This window comes from Eufriesea mexicana, unplaced genomic scaffold, assembly GCF_001483705.2.
Source record: "Eufriesea mexicana isolate 0111107269 unplaced genomic scaffold, ASM148370v2 scaffold996, whole genome shotgun sequence".
NCBI classification, from domain to species: Eukaryota; Metazoa; Arthropoda; class Insecta; order Hymenoptera; family Apidae; genus Eufriesea; species Eufriesea mexicana.
This window is the reverse complement of record NW_016909198.1, coordinates 360,996-374,115: the sequence shown is the minus strand read 5'-3', so window position 1 is coordinate 374,115 and position 13,120 is coordinate 360,996. Positions and strand designations below refer to the sequence as shown.

The 13,120-nt window shown below is 35.5% G+C and overlaps 1 protein-coding gene across 1 annotated transcript in view; it reads left to right on the top strand.

Annotated features, from left to right (window-relative positions):
- The first annotated feature begins 662 nt into the window (after positions 1-662).
- Positions 663-13,120, top strand: part of Fur2 (furin-like protease 2) — a 41,925-nt gene continuing 29,467 nt past the window's right edge. Inside the window, exons 1-2 of the mRNA XM_017900051.1 lie at positions 663-863; positions 7,372-7,476. Coding sequence (XP_017755540.1) covers positions 663-863; positions 7,372-7,476 — 306 coding nt within the window. The remainder of the gene's footprint in view (positions 864-7,371; positions 7,477-13,120) is intronic.

The window sequence follows — 13,120 nt, the reverse complement described above, 5'->3', positions numbered from 1 at the left end:
CTGGCGCCACCATGGTTCGTATCTCCAGTATGTGTACTCTAGTAAATATCACATATATCTTGGAATTATTTATTAAGTTTTGTGAAATTCCTATTAACAAAGGAAATCCTTGATTCCCCTTTTGTTGCTTATGCAGGTCTTGAGATGATGTTTCACAGAACTCATTAGCGTCACCATGGTTCATATCTCCAGTATGTGTACTACAGTAAATATCATATATCGTTGAATTAATATATTTATTAAGTTTTGTGAAATAATTTTGGGGTTCCCTACTGAAAAAGGGAATTCTTTATCTTTAGCTTTTCAAAGTTATTTCAAAGATACACTTCATGTTCTTTAAGTGGTATGATATATGTTTGCTTTTGCAAATTGCAGCAGAAAGAACATATTCAACACATGTGTCTCACATGATTTTAAGATAATCTAAGGTTGCAAATTACAATTTTTTAGAAATTTTATGTAAAATATGTCTATCTTAAGTATCCAAAAATACCATTATAAAATGTGGTATTATAAGATAGTCTCAATAATGCGATATAAAGCTACCCTCGGGTCAATAGACCTGGAAAAATCTTGAAGTAAACTTTGAACGGCTTCAGGATCGTATAACCAGCAATGGAGCACTTTAAAGTCAGTGGACTTCGTCCTCCATAGCCTAGAATATGACGATTTATGATCCTATCGTGAGGACAGTTCTAAGAACACTTCTGGACCCAAAGACCTCGAGCTTCGTGGCTTCAAGATCGTGGAAGCCAAATCAAATTAACTATGGATCCCGTGGCCTCGATCTTCATAATTTCAGACACAGGGTGCAAGTTGGACAACCACGAATATTATGGAGATCGAAGTCCTTACACCTATGGGTAATTTGTTTGACTCTTGAAGTCATCGTAGTTCTCGAACTTTTGAGTGGTTTGTCCCATGTCTTGTTAACCATGGTGCTCCTTGTTACGAAGTTTGAACTTGTACCGAAACAGGTTTCGTGACACAGAAGTGGTCAATACGGGTTTTTACATCTTCGTGGTCGATTAATTAACAACTACCACGATTTAGTAATTGTTAATAATATTACATAAAAAGTCTTCTCAGAACAGTCACATAAATAATTATTCTTACGTATAATAATTTTCACAATTGGTAGAACTAATATAGAACTAATATCTAATCTGGCGAACTAGAAACTACTCTGACAAATTCAAATTTGACATTACAACCCTCTTCAATGCCTATATTAATGCCTTACTTATCAGTTATTACTGTTGCGCAACAAAACTAGAACGATCACCCTTCCCAAACAATTTTAATAATCTAATAACCTCAATTAAAACTGTAGAAGTTACGAAACAATTCCACTTAATAATCTCAATTAAAACTCTCAGAATTACTAGTGGCCTGAAACGTTTAGCTAAAGCTCTATCAACACCCAAAGAATAATCCATAAATCCACTCAGGACAATTATTCCAAAATCCTCCACTCATCCTGCTCACTCTATCACAATTACCATTTTCAACTTATTTCGACAATCTTGAGCCTGATTATTTCTTAACTTCCACACTTTAAGAAAATGTAAATAACAATGAACTAAATACTTGTATTTTGATATTACACGTTCTTTATGAACAATATTTTGTTAATATGTTTTGTTAATAAAACATAAAATGAAACATTAAGCTTGAAATAACTGCGAGAAAATTACTTCATACCTAACATGTGATATCAAAACCAGAAAAATTGAATCTGAGAACAAAAACTAAATCGAGAACAAACTAGGTAAACAATTATAATGCGAAAGGTTAAAATAGTCTTGGAATTATCCTACATTTATTTCTGTTTATCCATTATCCACTACTGTCAAAATTTCTATTTACGCAGCTAAAAGTCATCCCTATAGTACTTTCTGCACCACCATTCGACGAGTCCCACCGTTTAGAATCGTAAAAATATCCTTTCCGGATTATCGAGTCGTTGTAGCCTAGTCGGTCACAGAGTCTACGCGAGAAGCCACAGTTTCGTCTTAAATCAGCGTGTCGACTTGCGAGAAAATAATATCGACGTTTCTCGAGGTCGATTCTCTGCTCGTTCGTGAAATTGATTTCCGTGCACATTGGGAAATCAAGGCAACAACAACTCCTGCGTCTTATGCACGCCGCGCCATTGGCTCCCGACGTTTTTATTCCCGTTTAACCAACGGATCGATTGAGTCTTGCTGGCCAGGCGAAAAACCGTAATGACTTCGCCCTGAAACTAGCCAAGAATTCTTTCGGATACCGTCGAGACCTGGGAGAGTCTGATCGAGCCACGCAGAACCATCGCAAAAGAGGCCGCGTCAGATCATGTCGGATAAGTAACGAACAGGTCGCGAACTGTCCGGAGATTCTTTGATAGATGCCAATACTATCATATTTTCCCCGTGATCCCTGACAGTCCGACAGTTGGATTGCAAGGAAACAGCGTCACCTACGTATCTCACCAAGAGGATGAGAAAAATTGTGGCGTGGCTACGGTGAAACTTGCGCTCCAGAAGGGTTCAGGTTAACTCGGGGTTTGACATTTCGACGATAAGCAAGTGGTTTCGGTGGTGGTAGTGGACGTTTCACCTAAGAATCTTGAATTTCTTCTTACGCTTTCTTATGATTCGAGAAAGTTGTAGATAATCGCTCTAAAATTAAGATAACAGTAACAGATGAGTATTCTCACTATACCGATTACAGTATATTACTATTATTACTATTAATTATATTACTATTATATAACAGTATATTAGAATTACTGATCACAATACCGATTACAGTTCGATAGCTGTAATCATATTATAGAGTCACACAGTCTCTACGATGCTGAAGATTACTTCGGATGAAAATTTTGCAGACTAATAACTGGAACTAACTCTAACTGACTCACTCACTGACTGAATGCTCGAATGAATGCTTCACTGATTATCTCAACATCTGTCAACTCGTTCCTCTTTAAAAATTGCCTCTATCTTCCAGAACGGGTCCTTTTAAGTCCATCCGGAAAGCAGGGGTCTGCCCCAAAGAAGGAGGAGTGTTCCCTACAAGAACGCTTCGATCATCGCACAGTAATAAAACCTAAAAATATCCTACAATATAATAACCTCTATATAATAACCAAATAAGCAAATTCGGAATTAACAAAAGAGAATAATAACTTTAACTACAATTTTTCCCATGCTTGTTAAAAACTCGTACAAATGAGAGAATATTACATCGAATGTACTAATTATCATTTGCACGTATCTGTAATACGAATTTTTCTGTAAAAACAGAAGGCAATACTGAATTAGCCAGTGTTGCAAGGTAAATAAAGAATATTTAGATAATCGATAATGAGGAAACACGTACACGCATATTACTTAACAATCGAACGAATGGAGCATCGTGGGGATACGAATCGCATTGTTAGGTTGAAGGAAGTAGCTAACGAAGCTGGATCCACGAGAGGGATTAACAATCGCGGAACTTGCGAGTTGTGGAAACACTAACGAATTCACGGTTACCCTGTGAAGGATTCGGAAAGAACGAATGGTTTCCATATTTCACGATCGATCGGTTCGCAATCAAACTGGATCCTCGAGGACCATTCGAATGGACCCCGATACAGGATAGTCCGCGAACAGGGAACGTCCGAGCAAATATGGCACACTCGAAAGAAAAGCCACTCGAACTTGGAACTTAAGAGAGAGGAATGTCCTCTGGACCAATCGTGCCGCTGATGAGATAGACACTCGTCGGGATATACCAATGTTGATACAAGACATTTTCATTGTTGTCTTTCGTGGCTAGGCAGCGGTCAATAATATCGAGTTATCAGGCCACTGGTGAAAAGAGAACGGATATACCTTTTAAAGTGCTCTTTCACCCAGTCCGATGATACCTCTTTTGGTACGTTCCATCGCGGAAATTGCAAATAAACCTCAGAGATCCTTTAAATGTACCATTAGGATCCATTAAGAAACGCGATGAGCACTTTCAAGAGTACATTTTGCGAGAAATTGTCGTTTAAAATTTCATCCTGGCTGAATGAGCATCGGTATGAAAGGGACGTGGTCTTGAATTCGGGAAAAATTGTGCCACGTTGATGACGATTAAACAATGAAGTGGCGGCTGAGCTTTATGCTTCGTTAATGAGGAAATAAGCTGGGTATACGAGGATTGTCATGCACGACGCGAATATTCTACAATTCTATTTACAGTACTGACTGATGCTGATATTCGCCAGGGTTGCGTGAAAATATTTAAAAACAAATTTTTAGGAAATTTTTGAAAAACAAAGTAATTTTGTTTCCTTTGTTACGTAACTAATCCGTAGAAGCTAGATTTATTTTTAATTTAAATCGTTTGCGAATGATTGTTACTGGATGACATTAATTCCTGAATTAAATTATTCTTTCCCATTTTTTAATTTGTACTTCATTATTATTGGATTTATTAATTTTATCTGTTTTCGTATTTCCGAATTTGTAAATGCATATTTTACGAGAATTATTTAAATTACTGCGCGATGAAATGATCATAGGTTTTAAGAAACATAATAAGAGAATTAATTAAATGAAATTTAAACGTGATGTACGGTAAAAATGACATAAATTTCAAATTAAACTTCGACATAAAACACCTTGTATTTCTGTCAGTAATATTTCTGTATTGAAAAAATTAATATTCCTGGAAAATTGCAACTCAATTAATTTCACAATTACGTCATTTATGAGATTATTTCAGAGAAAATAATTTTCGCGAAAACAATGTATACGCAAATAACGATCGCTAAAAAGAACGACATTCGTATCGATGCGATAAAATTTTTCCGGTATCTATAATTGAAATACTGTTTGCAAAAATAACAGTCGCGCGAATTTTCATTAAACTGGCCGTCATATTTGGAATAATGAAATAATTAAAAATCGAATACCTTCGATAATAAAATAACAGAATATCCTCGTAACCTATCCCTACGATCTTCCAATTTTCATATTACGATATAAAAATAATCATAGATTCTCCGAAAAAATTCCGTATCCTACTTAATCACGAATATTAATACTACATTAATAATATACGATAATATTCTACATTCTAAAGTACAAGAAAAATAATAACCCCAATTAATATCATTAATATCATTAATATCTAACGTAATATACAAATTAAAGATACAAGTATAAATTATTAGCAATTAAATTAATTAATACTCCGCGTGTAAATAGGTCGAGATAATCTTCATTGGAACGAGCAAATCAAAAAATATCAACCGTCTAGCTTGCTGCCAAGCAATTACTTCAACACCAATGCTCACTAATCTTTGAATCACAAACAAATACACCTACATCCTCGGGGCAGCGAGTATCGAATTTGTCGTGTACACTTTGAAATCGTTTCCAATCGCAAAATTCCTAAACTACCCCATACTTTTCACCTCACTATACATTTGAACCAGATCGATCGATGGCACCCGAGTATCCTTCTCGTAGGATGTACGTTTTGCAGACGTCGTTTGGCATCGAGACGGGGATGTAACGTCGGGTCGTGGATCTAACGGGTACATAAACACGTACATAGGTGTATATAAAGCAACCAGAACCGCAGATACGAGCAAACTCTGTGGTACAAATTTAACTGACGTCACGATGCTTGCATACATTATCGAGGTGTCAGGGATTTCCGTCAGGGTTGTTTCGAGAGCTTCTTCAAAAGCTATTCAGACCTAATGAGGCGATAGACACACTATCGACATCGCGATATATTTCGGATTGATTCGTAGTAGAACACCTAAGCTGTCCTGATTGTACGATTGTTTCGATGTTTAAGAGTGTTTCACAGATGGTAGATTATCGATTCCGCGGCTGGATGAAGGGAGATTCAAATTGGGATGTCGACACGTGTTTTGAATGAGGTATATGCTTAATGGTACTCAGACATGACGTTGAAACATCTATTTGAATATAGAATAATTGGGATGAATATATAATATTGAATATATAATAAGAAGAATTATAAAATGATAATGAACGCGATTATATTAGTAGAATGATTTCTCTTTTGTGGAAAAGAGAGGGAGAAGAAATCCCGTGTCGAATTTGTAGTTAAATACACGTATTTTCGCTAAACGTGTAATTTTGTGCAATATTTAAACGAAAGAAATAGGTATGTATCTACGTGAGGATTTTCAAAAGTAAGAAAATTAGGATTCGAGTGGAAAAGTGGTTTTAAATTAAAATGTATTATGGTACTTTAAATTACTTCATGATTCAATCTTCTTACTAAAATATTAGTATCATAGTTGATTCACATCGGCTATGTAAATTTTGATAATAATACCTACGCCAAATTTTCATTGTTTTCTGTTTTCTTTCGTTAAAATGTCGAGGTTTAATTAACAAATTTTTGAAACTATTTCTTACGTGTTACATTTGAAAGCCTAGCTACTATAATCCTTCATCTCTACCATACAAATTAAAGATTAACTCGAGCAATCCTTTAAAAAGCTTCAACCATCTAATCCCATTCAAAAACTCTTTCACGCAAACGAGTAATTTCATTTATATGTTATATCTGAGAATCTAATTCCTATCATCTTTTATTCCTTTCATACGAACTACAAGTCGACTTAAGAAATTTTTTATAAGTAATAAAAATCATTTTTATAACCCTTTCCATTTAATTATTCACCTGAGACCCAATGAATCGTTTGATACTTCATTTGACTGAAATGTAAATATCTTAACCAAAGAAACATTCGAAATGAATTTCCTTAACACTTAGAAACAAAATATTGCAAAGGAAAAATAAAGAAATTGGAAAAAGATCTCACTGAAGATAAGAAATACCATCCTATGAATTAAATTTCTCTATTATATTATATTAATTACTTATATTTATGTAATTAAATATAATTACTTATATTACTTATATTTAATTATAATTATAATTATATAATTATTTATATTTAAGTAATTAATATTCTACCTATCCTGCATGATACCTGAAGTTTTCAATTTTAACAAAAATTGTTCACCACTGATCTGATCCCACGCAAAGGTATTAATTATATTTCTATTTTATAAAAAGATATCTCATTACATCTAGCCATACATAATTTTCGAAAATCATAGTTAGTCAATTTATTCCCACGAATACACAGATTCCACTACACGGGTGGCTAATTTTTCAAGTTCAATGGAACAACTGTAGAATTGCCTGCATAAATTTCCCTAAATCAGCACTCGTGTACACGCTGAACCACGTTAATTGAAAACAAATGCCAGCCTACCGTCACCACTAGAATCACGCGAAAGTTGTTAATCCTTGGAAAGACGACGAGACTAACATGCGGTTGGTTCCGTTTGTTCGCAGATTGGCGCCCTGAAGGAATACTTCCTGTTCGCTGACAAACGACTTCACAAGAGATCCCTCTCCAGCAGCGGGTCGCATCACAAGACGCTAAGGGATGAGCCGAGGGTAAGTGATTCCATCTTTGGCGAGTCGGAGAGGGTAAAGGCGTGCTCATCAAACTTCAACAACGAACACGGGCACAGGTGCGAAATATAGGAGCCATGTAATTTCGCAGCGTCTGTCGCTTGTGCTGGGCGCATTGTTTACCACGGCATTCTAATTTTCTGCCAGCGTAATTCGGCCATGTAATAATCTCCAGCGTTAAATATTACCCCCGGTGTTTTTTCGTCGGAAGTTATCCTCTCATGAAACGATGCTGTTCATTTGTTTCGTCTTACCGGAAAAAGAGAAGCGACCGTGGTGATTCATGGACATGTCCTGGAAATTTCTATGATATTTATCGTGTTGTGATATAACACGTGGGACTCATTTCAGCAGTGGATGGGGAATTTTAAAGTGAGCGAGAAAAGTTCACAATATCTAACCTGCTTGCTCTTGGTTCTGATACGCAGGTGTCTCAATGTTATGATAGATATTATATATTATTTATATTATATTATTATATTTATTTATTTATTTTACTATTATTATCATAACATCGGGACGCCTGTGTATCAGAATATATATATTTCTATTTCAACTAAATGGTCTTGTAAGGCCTTATATTATGGTCTTATACTATATTACGGAAAAGAATATATATGGTTTCATTTAAGAAAATGAATCTGACTTTGAAATTTCCTGCACCACTTAAGCCATACAAGAATAATATGCATGGGGCGATTCATGTACAAAACAAATATTGTAAATACGTCTTTTTGACAGATTCAAACCTTTCTAAAATATTTCACTATTTCCAGTGCAAGAAGACACCCTAGATTAGTCTTTTAATCGAGTATCACCATAATTTATTACGCTATTGTTACAATGTTATTGCAATGAATTGTAATATTATAATTGGTGCTACTGAACTATTTATATAGAATGAAATATAAGCTGTGGGAATTAACACTGGAATTATCAATCTATAATACCATAACCAAATATAATATACAAAGATGACAACAGTTAAAGCGATGCAATGAACATGCAGTACACCCAATTACAGCCCTGCCTAAATAAATGTAAATGTTCACTTTGCCAAAAGGGGATGTGTATTTTCAGAAATTGAAAAAACAAGAAGTATTGGGTAAATTATTTTAATGCCTTTGATAATTCTAGCGTAAAGAGTTTTCGAAAATATTGGTAATGTTGAAGGTGGAATATTTAAGGGAAAATTACGTAGGCCAATTTGCTTTCTCCTGGGTGATAATATCATGAAAATTTCGAAACTTTTGATTTTCTTTTAAAGGGAGGGGTCAATGTCTGAATATACATAAACAAAATCATTGCATATGAGTTTTCGATGAAAAAAATTCAATGAACTTGAAATTCCTATAACCCTGTCATATAAGAAAAGAAGCAAATTAATAAATTCAAGAGTTAAAGCGTCGAAGCACCTGAGTTTCGTAAAAATATTAAAAAATTGAAATTATTCGAACATAAAATATTTTACTATTTAATGAGTATATCCGAACAAATAACAAATATTCGTTGCATTGCGAAAATGAATGAAATCTGCGGAACGAGATGCATTAATTATCGAGCATATCCAACGATAAAGTTAGAAAAATTTACATTCCTGGCACGTTTTAATTATCATGAAATACGTACACGAGACAATCGATATGTTTAAATCGATTACTCTGGAGCCCAATTAACGCTGTTTCGTGAAATCATCGAAATTCTCATAAAAAAATATTTTAATTGTATTTTAACAAATTTGATCAAATACGTCGACGGACATCTGTACCATCTAAAAATTGCCTCACAAAATATTTCCTAAAACAATATCCCTATCTCAATCATTTAAAAACTTTTTCATTATATTCCAATCATCGGCTATCCAATATACGATAATAAAAATGCGAAACTGTGTTATTATTTCATTTGTCAAAAAATATTCACTTATTCGATCTTACATGCAATTATAAATGAAAATTCTTACTTCCATTAATCCTATCACGAGTAAACATCCTGCTTCTAAAACCAATTATCTTTAATCATCATTCGCAAGCCAGAAATAGAAAATTTCATTTAAAGACTAGTCCAACGATAAAATGGCCAAATGCAATTAGATCTTTTAATTAAAATCGTCGATGAATGGATTCCAATCGGTTTTACACGGATCTCTTTAACTGTAACTTGGTATGTCGCAACTACCCCATAATATCCATCGAAAAAAGATAGAAGAGAACGACAGGGTTTTAACGTGGAACGTAGCATTAAAACGGAAGTGGCCATTCGATGACCGTCTAAGGTCGTCGACAGTGGTTCCCTCTTTCCAGACCCTGTTCTACCTTTGGCGAGCAAAAACACGGTAGAATATCAGCGTGTTTCCAGAGATAATATTGTGCTTGCACCATCTTTTCAGTCCAGGCCATTGTCTTTTTCTCGCCGATGAAGCACTTCGACGCGAGATGAAACGGCAGTGAAAAGGTTTATTCGACAAATACGGAAGCTGAACCATTACAGCACACGTAATATGTATTTACGATGAAGCTGCAGCAACAATTGCTCAAGTGTGGGTAAAATAACCGAGAAATATCACGAGATGTGATTAATCGGTATCTACAGTTCATTCGATTGATATCCAAACGGATTGTGCTGTTAATGGAAAGTGTTTCCTTGTAAACGTCCGAAAGAAAATGGTTTCTTCAAAGATAATCACTCTTAAGTCGATTTGCAACGAACGGAAAGATGTTATACTTTGAGAAGGAGGTAAGAAGCGACGATGAAGTGTAGGCGAATATAAACTCTGAAACTAGTATAAAGTCGCAAGGAATGAGATATCTACGAGGACGACCATAAAAGATATAAACTGAAGATATAAAAGATATAAACTAAAAATATAAACTAAAATATGTGGTATGATAGATACGTATCTTATTATTTTCTTGTCCGGATAATCATTCTATTGTCCTCTGTTCTATTCGTGAGACGGTCCTCATCTTCTAAAAGAATGCACCATCTTTAACAAAATTTCAGACAAACTGAGGATCCCTTAATACTTTGACTGCCACGTTGGTCATATATGACCAGCCACTGTTTCTCCTGTGACACCACGGTGGTCATTGATGACCAGATTACTTGAACTACTTACAATTGTAAAAACTGAATGAAAATTAACAGTTAGTTAATTGTCAACCATTACCAACCGTGACCACTAATAAGATAAACGTTTCATTGGGTAAGAATGTTGCCTTATATCACCAATTTATTACTATTTCACCATTATATGCTTTGCATATAAAAAAGTATGGCCGTGGCTTCCTAGAGTAACCAAGTTCGAACTACATGGTGAAACTTGAATTATTTCCTCGCATATTCGATTATTATAATCAGGTATGAATTATGCATCAAACGAAAGACTACTCGAACAACAGGAATAAAAACATCAATGATCGTTATTGCTCTTCCTCTGGGAATATCTCACGAATCTATACATTACAGTAAACAATCGATAAGTCAACTCGGATCGATACTAAGTGCGCGAGCAAACCAATTAGTATAACACTGAAATCCTAACTCTCATGAGTATTCAAACTACTCTGTATACCTCAAGCTCTGGCACCGCCAATCCCCTATTCAGAGCTGCATAAAGGGAATAAACAAAGCAGAATTACCTCGATCGTCTCCTTTTAATCATTTCAGCGACCTAAGCTATGAAAAATACAATCTCGGTCCTGATTGAATACGAACAATTGACTGGCTGCCCTTATAATGATATATTTTCTTGAACTGCATGACTAAGTCTAGAAACCTGCAAAGTTTGAACTAAATCAATGACCCGAAGGGCTTGCACTCTCCTCGTTAATCACTAAAAGGACCTAGCTGATAAAGGTAGGCTAACATTAAAGTTCAAAACATCTTATTCATTCTTACCTTGACTACGGGGCAATGATCAGTTTAAATCCACCAAAAAGTAAGTATATATAAGCACCCCAGAAAATTGTATGAGAGCAGATTTTATTCTTCTCCGTCGATTCATAGTTATTTTATTCATAGTTATTTTCCGATGTAGCCTCATTGTAGAACTCGTATTGTATATAGTAGCGTTCTGAAATATATTAAAATTATTAATCGGTTTATAACGTTCCTCGTCCGAGTTCCAACATTTCTTTTGACAACGTGGATACACTTGCAAAATATTCGCTACCGAAAATCTCAGCCTTCGCTGATCCATAAAAGATTACCACCTCTGCGAACCTGCATAACAAAATGATTATGCAACGCGAGGTTGCAAACGGGAGTCGCACACAATCAGATTATTCGAGGAGCTTATTACGTGTGGTCTAATCAGATTTGCCATCAAACAGCAAATCGTTTAACATCGTTACACGCTCCGAGTGTAACAACTTTCGTCACGCGTTGCTAACATTCGTGACACACGCACGTCACCAGGTGCGTTTTAAATTGGATCCTTGGGATAATGAGATGTAATTTCGCGGTAGTCGAACGGCCATCGATCGTCGCGGCCTGGGCACCAACTGGTAGCTATTTTGCTTGATAAAACAGGTAGCCTCGATGGGACATTCGCGATTATCGATGGATGAAATGGAACCTCGGTATATTTCCATTTCAAAGAAGAGTACACAGTTGGGATTTTGCAGCTGAATTACTGATAGAACTTAACCGAGCGATTAGGATGTCGAAATAAACAAATGAGAGTGACGCTGGTCGCAACGTGTGAGACAGATGTTTAACTCACGGGGCATTAATACGATAAACTTCCATTTGTTCGTGTAAATCGGGGGATAAAACACTTTGGATAACTGGATCGTTTATGTACCAACACACCACTGGGATTGGCCAACGTGACGATGTGCTCGGAACTCTGCGCGTTTAGCTAATGAAGTGCAGCTGATTTTTATTTGAAGCACGGTTATGCTGAAATAGCCGTGAACTGATCGGGTTAACGGATAATCGTGGAACTGATGTTACGCAGTTGATATGGAACATAATCTCGATGTCGGGAAGCATCGTGGAAATTTATGATGATAATAAATTTCCGATTTCGATTTCCAATTTAAAGTTCTCCCAGTCTCTGGATCACCTTTACGCTTTCTAACTGATTCGTACCATTCTAAGCCAAAAGAAAGAAGAAATGGATATTAAAAAGTAACGATCGATGGGTCAGCTCTACATCGAGCTTCTGCTATAGTGAAGCATAGAGAAAGATAGGTGAATAATTATACGAGGATAAGAATGTTCGTGATAAGAGTTAGGAGAGATGGGAGTCTAGCTTTAAGACAGATTTACAGTAATTGGAGTCCTATTGTACGTGAAGTTAAGAAGAGGATTTCTATAATTGTGTTTTGACGATCATGAAACTGGACTTATCAAGTGCTTATTAAAAGTTCAGCAACCATATTATCAGTGGTTTATTTGTTCGTTGTATTAAGATAGATTATTAGAAAGTTTTAAGAACTTCCAGGATTGGAGAAGCTTTAGCTATTAGGAAAGTATGAAGAGTTAATGGTATGGAAATTCCGTCACATGGATTGAACAATTCGTATAATGTGTGCTGAAACACGTACCCCACTTTTCATGATTAAAATGTTGCTGTTTTTAATAATTTCGAAAAAATTTTATTTAATTACCTCACAGA